The sequence below is a fragment of the Watersipora subatra genome, chromosome 4 (assembly GCF_963576615.1).
Source record: "Watersipora subatra chromosome 4, tzWatSuba1.1, whole genome shotgun sequence".
NCBI classification, from domain to species: Eukaryota; Metazoa; Bryozoa; class Gymnolaemata; order Cheilostomatida; family Watersiporidae; genus Watersipora; species Watersipora subatra.
In genome coordinates this window covers 9,862,336-9,878,265 of record NC_088711.1, presented here as the reverse complement: position 1 = coordinate 9,878,265, position 15,930 = coordinate 9,862,336, and the positions used below count along the sequence as shown (strand labels likewise).

Below are 15,930 nucleotides of genomic sequence, written 5' to 3'. Positions count from 1 at the left end.
TGACTTACATGTTATACTAAAGTAGTTTTTGATATCGAAAAAGTGAGACAATTTAAAAATAAGCCTCATAGCTGTTGGACCACACCAAATAATCATCTCGATACTCATTTACAAATAAACATCAAGCATTTGTCAAACATGTCCTAAATAACAAGTGGACAAGTGTTTACAAAAGTGCAATTACAGAATGTGGACCATTAGCGGTGCGACTAAAAAGGTTGAATAAAAAAAGAAGATGGGAGAAGGATCCAATGTTTTATATGGATAGTATTATAATATAATAAGATAGAATTTAAATAGGGCACTAACTTCTTAAAACATTGAAAAAACTACATTTTCCAATAATCTCATGCTATAAAGCCATTCATAGCAAGTAGACTGTTGTAGGTGGCATGCATGTTATACACAATCTTGCATATATATATATTAAACAAAAATACAATTCGACAGCGTTTCTGTCTATACTAAAACAATCAACATTTAAGTAAATGTTGCAGAGAATAGTTGCAAAAAATATACACTTCGTCTCTTTAAATCTAGAGCTATAATCGCATATACATGTATGTGATTGGAAGTGGCGCATGAGTTTGAACAGGCTACATATTGGGGTGTCTCCTTGGCCCACCCGGAGGTGGGTGCATGGCTGAAGGATTGTGTACCCGTATGGTTTGAAGAGGTACTGGTGGGGGGACTACCATCGGTCGATGGAACTGCTGTGGGGGTGGCTTATAAAATAGAGAGGAAGAGTTGATGAGTGTCTACGAAAGTTATAGCAGCCAAAAGTTGAAATCAGCGTACGTACATATGACTGCTGTGATGTACATATGACTGACATACAACTGCTGTTGCTAACAGACCTAATCCACTAGTACATTAGAATTTAACCAGAATATGAAACACTGAAATGTTCATTGATTCGCTAAAAAAAACTGAGAACGGCGTATGGTGTTTGTTTTATACAAAAACTATCTACACTGTGTCTTTAAGGTTTCCCTACAGAATCACTAATACATAGTATGCAATTAAACTATCTCCTTCGTAAGCTCAACAAAAAATGATCATAAATATAATAACTAAGACAAGAAACCATTAAGGCATTGGATTATAATAATATAACTTGTTGATCGTGATGAAAATATCAAATCCTTTGATAAAGATTTCTGTTAAAAGATAAAAAAAAAATCTTGATGACAGCATTCAGTTACTGCTTAAAACAATTATCTTAAAATGGCTACTTACATGTAGGTGGAACCATGGAAGTGATGTATTTACCTGACTAGAAATAGTTAAGCAGCAATAATGGTTGAGGAAACAACACTTGAAGGTAAGTAGCTCTGACTCGGCTTCATAGAAGTACCACTGATAACTCCTAACCAAGTACTAACCCACCTGATAGTTTGATGGCTCCCTATAACCTTGTCCACCAGGGGCCATCGGAAAAGCTAGCTGGCCCTGTGGATTATTATTCTGGCTCAACATCATTTTCTCCATACAGTTGTAGTTGTTGCGTACCATCTGTCGCCTCTGGTTTGCTTGCTGAGCAGTATGGTTGTAGGGTTGTTGATTAGGAGAGCTGTGGTATTGCTGCTGTCCCAGCTTCTTTGGTGAGTTTCTCATCACATTGCGTCGAATGGGCTCACTTTCAGCTGATCTGCGCTCCACTGCAACCATAAATATAACTCTTTATGAGTAGTTATCTTATCCTGTTTGCAATGAGTGGGCTAAGGCATTAAGCACTCACGCGTGAGCAAGTGAGGTGAGCATGAACTTTACTCCAGATAAGCTTTCGACTGTTTATGATGATCTAGAGTGATTGTTAAATCTTAAAATAATAAAGTGAATTAAATAAATGTTTTTCAAACAGCTATTTTTAGAAGCTGCCCAAATCTGGTCGACAATTTCATACTTTAGTAATGTGGACTTATTGTGTACTTTACTTTATTTGGTAGCCAAAGTAACTTCTAAAGCACAAATTATTACAAATATGTTTGTCGAAAAAGCCTAAGCAGGCCAATAACATACAATGTTTGAATGAATATGTATGAATGTCACCAAAAAGTGCTTGTTCCTTGAAAAGAGCTCTCAATTGAACAGTCAACCCCATAAAAGTGGCAGCATTCCAATTAGTCACTAGGTAATGACTCACTATCCTCATTTTTGGGTTCAGCTTTTTTCTTTGCCTGCTGCTCAGCTTTTCTCTTTGCCTCCCTGAGCCACCTGCACAACACAAAAATGCAAGTTTTTTAAGCTAATGGAAAGCAGAAGAAAACTAAAATAGTTGAAAGGATTGTAGTCTAAATCACCAGGAGAGGATTGTCTGCGGGTAAGAAAATTCCTAATCAGTAACATTGTTAGTTTGAAGGCAGACGCACAGCCTAAGTGCTAATATACATTAGCGCTGTAAAATGCGCAGTGACAACGCTGGAGCAGATCAGCACTAGCGTTGTCACTGCGCCAGTGTTGATATGGCAGTTCACTGCACATGTGACATGCACAACGGCATGTCACATGCGTGGTGACATGCTTGTCATACACAGTGACGTGGAATTTCCATGCGAAATGACATGCCGTTGAACAGCTCGTTGCATTGGAATGCTCACAAAAGAATAACTCATTAATAAATAAAGAAGAGAGAGATGTATGCAGATTGAGTGATAACAAAGAGACAATAACTCTGTATGTTTGGGACAAAGATGTTTCATCCCCCTACTTTTGCCGATCCTTATTTTGCGTTGCCGTTGGACACATCTTGGCGTAGTGCCCAATCTTGCCACAAATCCGACATGTATTATTAGGCGCTGGTGCTTTTACTCCGCTACCACTTGGCAGTTCCTTGTGATGAAAATAAAATTTATAAAGACTAGGCCTCTGCCCTTCAGGTAATTCTTGCAAGGATTCTGGAGATGTGTAGAAGACGGATCGGGCTTTGATGAATGTGCTCAGGATGTATGCATTCACTAGGAAACATAGAAAAACATCATTATTTCTAGCACAATTGTGATGATTCACTGCTTTCGCTAGAGAAAGTTGAGTAGCATTGCATAAAACAAACAATACAAAAATAGTATTTTCCCTTTTATTGCTTCTCATGTTGTCCATTCGTTATCTACAGTACCTTTGCAATTGAGAATTGTCTTATGAACAAAAAGGCAGGAGTTATTTATATCAAGGTCATATGTGTGTCAATCAAAAAAAATCTCAGGAGTCAGACGAATGTACCACTATTAAGCCTGGTTTCCATATGACAGCGCAAGGCGCGCAACATGGCGCACGACGTCGTGCGTAGGCCAGTTGTGATATGGAAACGTCAACGCACGACGGTCGCGCGACGTGCGTACGCTGATCGCAAGTATCTAACAGAATGGATCCTTGCGATGGGTGGGTGCGATTATGTATCCCACAATACACCGCTCGACCTTTTCAACCTATCCCACAATTCCAGCGAAGGGCTTTGTTCCGGAGAAATCGGTCTCCCGTACGAAAGAGTAAGCCTGATTTTTATATGACCGCGTAATTTCGCAACGGAGGTCTGTTTTTCCGAAGAAATATGTCTCTCCTACGAAAAAGTAAGGAAAATATCCACCCTGTCCAATACAAGCATGGAGCTTACGCGCGATATGCAAACACTGCCTCGCGGCCCGAGAAATGCATTGCGCACGATCACTGGGCAGCGCGATCATTGCGCTGTCATATGGAAACCAGGCTTTAATAAGAACTTCATGTTATAATCACTATTGTATTGATATATAGTGTATTATCTGAGTTCAGGTCTAGGATTCAGGTCACTAAGATATCACTATCATATTCACTACACATTACTATCTTATTCACTAAGATACCACTATTATACGTATTCACTAAATACCGCTATCAAGACACTTTTACTAACTTTTTTTAGACAGTGCTGCTCCAAGATTTCTTTTGAGATCAAACGGGTCTTCAATTGCCAGAGTGTCTGAGTTCCATAGCTTCTCAAATTTGGACATCTTTTTAGCGTATCTTATGCTCACAACAGACGTCTTGTAGTCAAAGTGTTGTGCAAAAAAGTCAAGAAATCCAATCCAGAGTTGAGCAAGGTCCTGATCATTCTTGCCATAAGCAGGCCAGACCTTTGCCTAAGCATTCATAAGATAAACAGTGACATTGTTGAACTGGCTTGGAGCCTTTCGAATTACAGCTCTCTTTAAATATGAAACACTTTAAAGCTGCAGCTGTCTTCCCATTTCAAGGAAATGTTAATACAATACAAAACCTGAGGGAGTGCCAATTTTATCAATCACATCAGTCACATGTACAATAATAAATCTTGTAAATGTAAATATAAGTAAACAGGGTTAGCCTGTGTTCCAAACAATTAATAAAACTAGCAGGGTTCTACTGATTTGTAATTAATATGGCACATTAAACATTGCTATTCCTTATTTAAGTATATAAATCTCGGTGCTTGTCTGTTTGTTGGTCTGTCGTTCGTGTGTCCAGTTATAGCAATATAAATTTAGCAACGAAAAAAATCTTTTTCCTACTAGATTTGAACTCGAAACCACCAGTTTTGCAGACAGACAAACTAACCGCTAGGCTAAGCTGTCCTTACCTTTCTTATCTATCCTTATCTAAAATATATTGGTTTCGCATCGCATTGGTTCAGCATATGGAGTTGTATTACCACTTTTACTTCTAGCTAAGTATTTACTTTTTAGTAATAATTAATATCACCTTTTGCAATTTTTTTTATTTTGAAAAGTTTTTTAAAGGCTTTATATTCCTTACCTTTTTGTTTAATTTGTTTATTTCAAATATGCCGTTTCAATTTACATGCCTTCAATTTCCGGTTCTACTATCTACTATTCTTAAGGTCAATCGCTAACTGTAAAAACTAAAAACTTTTCACATGAACAGTTGTATGCTGCGTTTTCTTGAATAGGGATTACCTCTGCATTCTCTCTCCGTTCGGTCAGACAAAATACCCACATGCACTTCACAGCTTCAGTGATGTAATTAATTCTTATATCTCATTTTTACGTTTGTACCAATAGTTGTATTTAAAATTTTGATCGACAGCTTCTGCTGCAACAGTAACCTTTTTATACACACTTCTATATACTCATTGTTATTATTAATTTAACATATTCATGATTATTGTTTTTGTCTCAGCTCGTATTAGTTGTATCAGTATAAAATCATTTTATAGTAATCATAATAGTGGAACAGACTTTATATAGCAATTATTTGTTTATTATTTCACATTTAAACACCTTTACAGTTGTATTTTTTCACCAAACTTATTTGAACTGTGCAAAACACTTTTTTTCATGATATGAAGTTTAAAAGTTAGAATGGCAAATGTTGTATACGATAAATATAAACAAATTTTCTGTGCAAAAACCTTTTTAGTACCCAGGCAATGCAGGGCATTCAGCTAGTAGCATATAATGAGCAAAGTTTTGTCTCAACTTGCACCCCCCCCTCCCGTTTTATAGGTAATAGTAATGCATCAGCCTAAAAAAGTCAGAAACTGTTAACAACTAGCTGAAGGCTACTTTTAAATCAGTTGAATAATTTTCAACTCTAATAAAACAGATAAGTTCATATCCAGCTTTGAACACTATTAATATTGATCCTTTTAATAATACATTCGAAATATTTAATCTAATTACTGCATATAAGCTCTGAGGCACAGAGAAGTGGAAAAACATCTTTATGATGTCAACAAGTGCAACCCCCCTCATATTCACTGTCTTTCCATGTTTTCCTGCAACTATCAGATAACTGAATGTGCATTAGCATGACTTCTATGCTCAGGAGTGAAGGCCAATGATGGTAGACAAGGAAAGTTAGCCAACTTTTATCTACGACTTACCAACTGTTCATTGTTTCCATCATAGTACCATGTATTCCAGCCTTCAACAAGTTCCTCTGGAATTTTATCTCCTTCATACAACTAAAAGTTGAAAAGTATTGAATGTAATCACAAGACAATTAGCATTTATACAGACAAGAGCTTTGAAAAAAACACTACCTGGCAACTTAAAATTAGACACAGAAGTGTTCACAATTTGTGAGTGATCTGTTGTGTGCGGTAGAGTATAGACCATTTTAGACTCAGCACCTTTGTTTGCAACATGATGCTAGATGCTTCTAGAACCGCTTTTTAAGAACTATAAGCACCCTTTATGGTGTACTTATAAATAACCCTTGCCCCTTTATGGTGCATTTATGTCAAATACCTAGGCTAACAAAAAAAGACCAAAAGTCCATGCTAGCAATTTATGAGCTGATAAGGTTGTAGTAGTAACTAGCAATTTACGAGCTGATAGGGTTGTAGTAGTAACTAAAATAACAAGTGGTAGCAACTAAGACTAACAGCTTATGTACAGTGAGTCTGCATAGAAAGACACAAAAAACTTGTAAAACGTGTTTACAAGTAAAACAATGTTACATGCATAAGTAAAAATACTAAGAACGGAAAAAAATGGAAGCTTCATGCACACAATAGTATTTTTGTGACACATTGCAGCTGGGCGCTATCCAGTTGAAGACAGTCAAGTATTATCCTTACAACAAATCCAGCCAAGTGTTTGAATCGGCAATCAAGATAGTCCACTAAACCAGATGAGAGACTACACGAGCCCAGACTTTATGGCGAACAGAAAACTCACCTCTTGCAAAACAGGAAGCACAGGAGGGTCGCACTGTTGTAAGTAATAGATCAAAAGGAGCACATATGCATATGACGAGAGACTTCCTTTCGAGGCATCTCCTATGTCACAGTTCTAAGAAGAAAAAAAGGAAAGATCTATTTGAGCTAGACCCTCGTGAGTACGAAGCATCAGTGCCAATCTCGAGTTTGGTGTGCGCTAAAGCAGTAACAGCAGTAATCAACCATTTATTCAGATTTCATAGCAAAACCTCTGTTACAAAATAAAGCTTTTTTTGTTACTACACACTTTGTCCTAATACTACCAGTTTCAAAAGTTTTAGCTAAGTAATAGCGAGAGAGGTCGACCACTTCAGGAGTTGTCTAACCTTTGTTGCAATTTTTTTAAATTGTTGCAGCTTGGAGACTTTGCAGAAATTGCCGTTCATGCCAAGTATTACAACCGGAGAAAAAGACTATTAAGAGAGCAGACAACTTTTTCTACTCTGTAGGTTATGTTATGTTACGGGGACTGACTCTCGACAAAACAGTAATTATAGTCATCTTGTTAGGTTTTAGCAGCTGTTAATAGCAAGTCTTCAGGTCACACCATCTAAATAAACAGACAAATAAGCTGCTGACTGACTTCAAGACTGTCCTACTAAGAAACCTGATTTGATCCAATACCACAGTAACATGCAAAAGCAAACTTTCTAGACTAACACATGTAGACCTACCTTGGCAAACTCTTTGATGCAGTAACCAAGGGGTCGGACTCTAGGGTCTATTTGAGAGTAGCGGCGCAACAGCTGAGTGTTTCGCTGAGCAAGCACATTGTAGAGACTCAAGTCTGCTTCAAGATTATATTTTGTGCTGTGGAACTTAATTATAGGCACCTAAAATGATTAGTGATGATTGATAAAACGCCGCAGACTGTCAGCGTAAAGTAGACTACAGTTAACAGAACTAATGAACATTTGACGACAGAAATTTTTGCCATTTTGCAGAGTTGTTCTACCATGACCACCACAAACAATTACATGACTGCTACAAGTGGGGACCAACTGACTACAAGGTATGTCATGTCAAGTGCCACGGTTAATTCTCTGAAACAAGAAATAGATGCGGACCTTGCCAACTTGAAAATCAGTATGTTCACCCAGAAAAAAGGTGAAAAATATATAAAGAATAGACAATGAACATACCAGACATCACTGGTTATACCCATAGTTATACCCGTGTATATAGTTATACCCATAGTTATAAATGTGGTTATAGTTATACCGGTGGTTATACCCGTAGTTATACCTGTGGTTATACCCGTGGTTACACCCTTAGTTATACCCGTAGTTATATCTGTTTCCATATCGGTAGCTATAGGGTACATAAATGAACAGGCAGAAAACATCCCCTTACCTTGGCCTGAGCAAGTGGAAGTATATCCTTTAGATGATCTATGCTTGACAATGCTGAAGCAACAGTCATGATGATCCTCTTGGTATGTCCAGTCTACAGTGAGAATTAACTTGAGAGCTTATGGTATTGTTAGAGATAATTAGGACATATAACATGTCACCAGAGATAACTAGGACATTTTCCATGTCACCAGAGATAACTAGGACATATTACATGCCACCAGAGATAACTAGGAAATATAACATGTCACCAGAGATAACTAGGACATATTACATGTCACCAGAGATAACTAGGACATATTACATGTCACCAGCTCAACAGACACGTGTGAGTCAGCTTATTTAGGATTTGAACTGCTATATAGCCATACATACATACGAGTGTCTCAACATATGAGAAAATGGAGACACGAGCAAAATTTCCAGCAAGTTTCTTCCTTGAGATACGAGTAATCTTTGAGTTACGAGCATACGAGCCGGTTCTTTATGGTCACTATATGTCCAAGTACGCGAATCATTTTCTCCCCGAATCGCTTTGAAGAAAGCTTTCAAAAGGTTGGCTTAAAGTTATAGTGAGCGTGAGGGAAAAGCACGAACCCGAAAACAGATAACAAAAAATGAAAACGATTAAATTAAAGTAAGTTTAGTAAAAGATTAAAACTTAGTTTCAAGTGTGTGTTTAGTAAGTTAAACTCATCTAAGTTAAACTCAAAGCTTTTACAGTGTAACAAAAGTTTGGTGTACCGAACGCATGGCTTTCAAGTCTCTCACAGACCGCCGTTAGCCACTATATATGCCTCGAAGGTAAAAACTTGCAGCAGTGTACACAGTAATGTTACGTTTTATTGCAGATTTTAACAACTAAATAAGTATTTATTACTTTGTTAGCGTAGGTATTGAATTAAAACAATTAACACAACATTTTTTAATAGCATGGTAATGGATTGATTTGTATTTAGTTATTTTATATAGGAAGTGGCGCTTTGAGACACGAGTGTATTGGCATACGAGCTCAGGCTCAGAACGCATTAAGCTTTTATGTCAAGGTATGACTGGATCTGATTTCCTTACTCTGTTTACAACATAGCAAAGGATAATGTTTACGATTTGGTCAACTTTATGGAGACTGATGAATAAACCAAATTTTAAAGCAAGTTTTAGAATTTTATTATGATATTATAGTAAAAGTTCTAGAGAGGCTTTTCAGAGCTACCATTTACTATTGTATTTATCATTTACGTGTTTCAAAATTAATCTATATTTCTCTATTGAAAAATTACCATCAAGGGCAGTCCAAGTAATATGCTTATGATAAAATGGTAGAGTTCATGCAGTAGTAATTGATGCATTGTCAATTATATTTTCAGACAATAAAAATGTGGCACAAAATGACAGACGGCAACAGTAAAAGATCTATGTGTTTGAATTTAACCGTCTGCTTTCCCCGATGTTCATGAACTTTAATAGTTTCATTTCGGAATATTTTTAATTTTTTGTTAATTTACTTAATAGCTAAACTGTTTATTCAGAGTAGTAGAGGTAATCTAAGAATATATCTTTTCATATGATATTCATCATCGTTTGATTGAATGAAAAATGAGGATGATGGCCTGTATTATCCTAAACAATTGTTTTGCCTCCTGATGTTTCTGTACTCCATGATCTTATAAATATTGCGATGTCAGTAGAAATCTATTTGTCCAGTTACAAACGTTGCCAACTTTTTACCTAATCTACACCGTTTAACATCTGTACCCGTGCAAAAAAGTTTCACGCTTGTTGGTCTTTGCAATAATATAACATAATACATTTAAAATTAACAAAACAAGGATGAAAAACACACCAACAACATACACATACGTACATACATACATATGTACGTATTACATATGTATACATATGTACGTACATACATATGTATGTACGTACATACATACATAGTGTACGTAGATATATGTGATGTCATTTGAGTACGGGGATGTATCCAAAATTATATTCCTACCACAAAAGCGCAGTCAAAATAGCGTACATACGTCTAAGGATTCGGTGCCAGCTAAAGTCATACATATGTCAAGATCACTGCCAGCACTCCCGAAGCCATTTCCGGATGACCCATAGAGGCACAACTGAGCTTTTGGAAAGGAAGTCTGAATGCAGTATGTTAACTCCTGCACGAACTGATTTCGTGCCTGTAGATGCTCTGAGCACAACTCGGTTTGCTCTACAAAGATGGAGCAATCGCTAGAGTGACAAACTTTGAAATATTGTGCCAACGTGCCACTTCTATACATAACTAGAAAATAAAGATGGCATCATTTCATCAACAAACCCAATCTCACAAACCGATGGACCTGTTTCGCTAATGGTAAAAATGGTAGCCTGCAGAGAACCTCAAATAGTGTACCACAACTGGCTTTGAGACAATGAAGATCGGGGAGCCACACTAGAGTCGTAATAGTTGACACCTTTTCAACTGTGAAGCAGACGGAGTGTGACAAGCTTTCTTGTAGCAAGAAAAGACCATGTTTACAGAATCAAGCTGCAGAGTTCTAAATATATTATTATTACTGAAATGTTTATAAAATAAGGAACTACACATTTTTACAGCAATGAGTTAGCTTTTACTCGTCCAATCTCAAATCTGTCGAGATGAAACCATCCAAAACCTATACAGCTCACACTGACCCAACACCAATACTGAAGATGAAAGCATCCCACTATACCATTTCCACTTCCCGACTACATTATACAGTGTGTATTAACCTGTACCTTTTATTTCCTTCAGCAGATTGCTAAGGGCTTGACGATGCACTTTAGTCGGTGGTGGTAGAGGAACACACGGTGGTAATTGTTCTTCTGGACAGTTTTCTGCTGTATGGTTAGCCTTAGAACACTGGCGGCAATATACGGGTAGCTTGAATTCTGTTATCGCGAACTGTTAGACAAATTATCCATGGTGTACTATAGTAGTCGAGAGTATTCTTTCGACTTGACTATTTTTTTGATTGAGTGAATTACTAAGCGATATCAAGATTGCTACAGCTCTATCAGTATATCGCTATCAGTATATCGCTATCAGCATACCGCTATCAGTATATCGCTATCAGTATACCGCTATCAGTATATCGCTATCAGTATATCGCTAGCAGTATATCGCTATCAGTATATCGCTATCAGTATATCGCTATCAGTATATCGCTATCAGTATATCGCTATCAGTATATCGCTAGCAGTATATCGCTATCAGTATATCGCTATCAGTATATCGCTATCAGTATATCGCTATCAGTATATCGCTAGCAGTATATCGCTATCAGTATATCGCTATCAGTATATCGCTATCAGTGTATCGCTATCAGTATATCGCTATCGCGATAAAGTGAAAGCCGGCAACGTGAAGTATTACATGAACTTCGTTTCGCTTTTAACAAACAGGTTTACAGAATACACATGCAAAATCTCCCAATTCTACCTGCACAAGAAATTGGAACACATATGCTTTTTTAATGCTTCGCTTTTTCGTGTGTTTATATGAAGTATCAATAGCAAAAATGTGAAACTGGCAGTATGTGAACGCACCATTGCATAAAAGGTAAACTAAGGGAGGCAAATCTAAAATAGTTTTACCAAAGCCCCTTACCAATTATTAACACTTTCAATACACAAAAGAGTGCAACACAAATTTAGATTTGGATATTTCATGAACATATTTCAGGATGTGAAACGATGACAAAACATAAGTTGGCAGGTTACAGCAGGAGTTGTACTACCCTGGCTTCCAATAATCGATGCTGTTTAGGCCAATAACAATGTCTTGCCCCTCTCACAATCACACTTTAAGGCAAAAGCTTAACGGTGTAACATTCATAAGGTTGCATAACCTCAAATAAGCTATTGTCACTTACATGTTCAGAGTGGAAATCAAATTTCATGTCTTTAGCTGTGAGCTTAGCTACAACCTCTTTGTCGTATAGGATCTCATCAGAAGGGTCAGCAGGAATCACCTGATCTAGCAGGTCAGCAGCAGAAGATTCACTCTGAGCTGATTGTGTGAAAAATACTAATTGTTATTACTGGTATTTCGAACATAGAGCAAAGAGAAGATAATTCCACATATTTCAAACAGTGAAATAATGCAGTATCAGAAACATTTAATCACATATTTAAATTGCAGTAGGCGCTCCTATTACATAACTTCCAGATAATGTAAAAAACTTATGGTATTTTCTTGCTTCATACTACATAAAAAATTCCATATAACGTAAAGTGTGTCGTCGGGCGAGTTCTCAAATTCGATTTGAATGTTAGTTTATTTCGCAGCAATTGCGAAAAAACGACGGGTGTATTGCGTTATAGCGCTTATATATGTATACAGCTTTTGCAACATTCTAGTTTGTCGTGACAAACCATCAGATGTGTAGACAAAACAGAGTATAGGGTAGCTGTTCAATTATTCATAAATACAAAGGCGATCGATTGGTTCAGGTTTTATCGTGTCAGTCCAACAATCCGAACGTCATGAGTTAGAGTATCGTTGAAAGTTCTCTTTGGTTCTAACCTTGACCCCTGGATACAAATAGACGACAAACAGGTAACACCACTTTTTGTAAAATATCTTGTTGTTTTGCTTTATTGTAGAGGTATAAAATATAAGTTATTAGTTTTACTTTGTGGAATATATTTAAGTGTTTAAAAAAAGGCAAACCGTTGTAAATAAACGTCAAAGATGTACGCTCCTCATCAACTTATTATAAAACTTATTATATTATTTGCGAACTTCTGTCATTCCATGTGCAACTCATGAAACCCTTGCTTTAAATACCATTCCATAAAACTTCACTGTCTAATGAGAAACACCAAGGACACAGGTGGAGCCTCCACCTGTGTCCGTTCCGTTCCTCCATCATACATTTATACCCTCCCTCCACAGTGGAGGGAGGGTATAAATGAACGATATTGGACAGTCTCTACTGTGATGTAAAGCCCTATACAGTAGCTAAAGGTAAACCATAAAACCATAAAACTCACCTTCCTTGGTTAGCGATGTATGTCCACCAATTGTGGTGGCTGGTTCCACATTTTCCGGTGATTCCTCTTTAACCTGAATGGCTGCATCTAAATATATCATCATCTAAATGTATTACCATTTAAATATATTATCATCTAAATGTATTACCACCTAAATATATTATCATCTAAATATATTACCACCTGAATATATTATTACTTAAATGTATCATCATCCCAGAATAAAGACACATAGATTAAATAATGCTGCAACAGTATAACTTTATGTCTAAATAATAAGCTCGACACTGGATGAGATTTCACAGCAGCACCGCTAGACTTCACTCATGCTCAGATTTGTGCGGAGAATCAAACAGGTCAGAGGTCAAACAATTTATTACCATTGTTAGATGGCCTGCTCATAGGCATACTAGATTGGCAAGAGTAACTGAGTGAGCCATGTGAGAAAAAAGCTAGCCTGGAGTGTTTTTCAAAGTACGCAGGCTATATAGCGTTGGCTCAAAAAGGCGCACTGAAGTGAGCTGCTCTGCATAGAAAAGCATGGTGCGTGCTGTTGACCTTTAGCTTCTAAGGTAGCTTCGTTGACAACTGCATGCCAAGTTTGTTCAAAAGATTGCATTATTAGTAGCTGAAAGAAATAGCTCACATGCTGCTGTGTTATTAAGATAGAAAACAAGCTAAGCCCACAATGGCTAAAATTTATTATAAGAATAGCGCTAGTTTATTTACAGAGCTCACTTGAAGCATTCAGGGTGACTGCACGATGTTGGAGTTCTCTAATTACAACATCAAGAGCGCTTTGTAAAAACAGCATACATCTTCCTTGGTCTAAATGTAATTTCATTGAAGCATATGGCATTTAGAAAAGCTAGTCAGAAATACAGTACAGTAGGCGCTCCTACAACGTAAATAATCCGTTCCAGGAACGTTTACATTATAGGGAATTTACGTCATAAGAACAGTAAATACATGTAAATTGCCTAATCCGTTCCAAAATTTTTCCAAACAAAAAACTTGACTGAACTCTTTTAATTTGTGAGCTGTACTGTAACTGCAGTATTATTGGTTTGCATCGACAACTTTTCTCCTTTTTATGATCAATCTCACTGGTTTTATAGACCATGATTGGGGTAATTCTATAATAAGTCGATGGGGAGCGCAAAAATTTCGACGATTATTGAAAAAAATTTGCTTAGTTTTTCTAAACAGCAGTCTATTCTGCAAAGTAAAACTAATAACAAATATTTTAGATGTCTATGATAAGTCAAAACAACAATAGTTTTACTATAAAAAGCAGTTCTACCTGTTTGTCATCTATCTGTATTCAGGGGGTCAAGGTTAGGATAAAAGATAACTTTCGACAGTACTCCAACTCGTGACATTCAGATTGGTAGACCGACACTGTAACAACCGCACCGATAGATCGCCTCTAAGTATTTATGAACAATTCCGCCGCTATCCTATTCTCCTTGTTGTCAACACATTTAACGATCTATTCCGACGAACTGAAATGTCGCAAAAGGTAGATATAATAGATATAACGCATTACGCACGGCGTTTTTCTTTCGCAAGTGCAGTGAGATAAGCTAATATTCAAATCGAATTTAAAAACTCGCCCGACTTGCCACTTACATTATATGAAATTTTTTATGTAGTCGGAAGCAAAAGCTTCACATAATTTTTTTTTAACGCATAAACATTTGAACCTATAGCATGTTCACCTTCGTCTAGATGGTAATTGGTAACATCTGCTAATTTTCCTGATCTATTGCAAGAAAATAGACAAAGCAATAGACAATGACAAATAGAGAAAGACAACTCCACAACCAGCCATAATCGATGAGTTATACCAGTGTTAGTGGAGTCAGGCGTAGAGAGAGGCCCGCAGGTAGAAGGTAAGGAGTCCTCTGTGTTGACCACCACAAGCTCCTCCCCTTGGTTGGGGGTAGATAGAGGCTTGCTACTATCTAAACCAGATTCCGTAGGAAGAGCCTCCGCCAACTCCTTGTCAGATGATGTCACATTTGGCTTGATGATATCAGCTGACTGAGCTCCATTCTGTGATATCATACAAATGTAATAAGGGTGGTTAGAAAAGTGAATTAAACTCAACAAATTCAACAAAAACATGTTACATATCACACACAAGTTTTGCGGTGTTGAATAGCGGTCTCCCAACTTCTTACTGCAAGCATTCTCCACCAATATACAATTACCATTGCTACCTATGCTATATGAAAAAATACAACACCACTAGCTGAGCTCATGCTATGGTGAGTGGACGACAAGTGGTACACGAAATGTGAGAAAGACAAGCAACACGGCTTCACTCTTTAGATTGAAAAGCAGTTTTTGGTGTTTTTGTTCGGTTTAATTTGCTTGCAGTTGCCTGAAAAAACTGCAAAATTAGTACGAGTATTTTTGCATATAAAAAACGTTTAAAAAAACTGCTATAAAAAACAAGATATGGTGACTCAGCCCACAGCACTGAACCTTCAGAGGACAAATAGCATTCTCATTATCTCACTATTCAACGGACCAAAATTGGATAAGTTTTTCAATTGAGGAATTTGAAAGAGATCCGCTCGCTGGCTTGTCCTTCACCGTTCTGTTTGATACAATTGTAGTTAATGCAAGAGAAAAGACTGACCTAATCTTATTACAAAATGGGAAAAGTTATTACCCGCTTCATAGCCTGTGATTTGGAGAAATACATCCTAGTGAAGGCAGGCCCTGTACTTAGTTGAGGAACTCCGAAATACTTATAGCTTGTACGAATTACATCACATATAAATTCAAAAACTCGTGTATGGCTGACCGTCTTGCAGAGATTGCGTTTAGGTATGGCAGGAT

The 15,930-nt window shown here is 37.1% G+C and overlaps 1 protein-coding gene across 1 annotated transcript in view; it reads right to left on the bottom strand.

Moving 5' to 3' along the window:
- Positions 1 to 242: 242 nt before the first annotated feature.
- The window catches only part of LOC137393076 (terminal uridylyltransferase 4-like), a 32,536-nt gene continuing 16,848 nt past the window's right edge, over positions 243 to 15,930 (bottom strand). Inside the window, exons 17-31 of the mRNA XM_068079477.1 lie at positions 15,761 to 15,930; positions 14,928 to 15,135; positions 13,078 to 13,164; positions 11,955 to 12,091; positions 10,819 to 10,984; positions 10,083 to 10,270; positions 8,051 to 8,143; positions 7,372 to 7,530; positions 6,657 to 6,770; positions 5,858 to 5,938; positions 3,890 to 4,115; positions 2,711 to 2,957; positions 2,147 to 2,217; positions 1,390 to 1,661; positions 243 to 758 (exon numbers count right to left, since the gene is read on the bottom strand). Of these exons, the coding sequence (XP_067935578.1) occupies positions 597 to 758; positions 1,390 to 1,661; positions 2,147 to 2,217; positions 2,711 to 2,957; positions 3,890 to 4,115; positions 5,858 to 5,938; positions 6,657 to 6,770; positions 7,372 to 7,530; positions 8,051 to 8,143; positions 10,083 to 10,270; positions 10,819 to 10,984; positions 11,955 to 12,091; positions 13,078 to 13,164; positions 14,928 to 15,135; positions 15,761 to 15,930 (2,381 nt within the window). The 3' untranslated portion in view covers positions 243 to 596. The remainder of the gene's footprint in view (positions 759 to 1,389; positions 1,662 to 2,146; positions 2,218 to 2,710; positions 2,958 to 3,889; positions 4,116 to 5,857; positions 5,939 to 6,656; positions 6,771 to 7,371; positions 7,531 to 8,050; positions 8,144 to 10,082; positions 10,271 to 10,818; positions 10,985 to 11,954; positions 12,092 to 13,077; positions 13,165 to 14,927; positions 15,136 to 15,760) is intronic.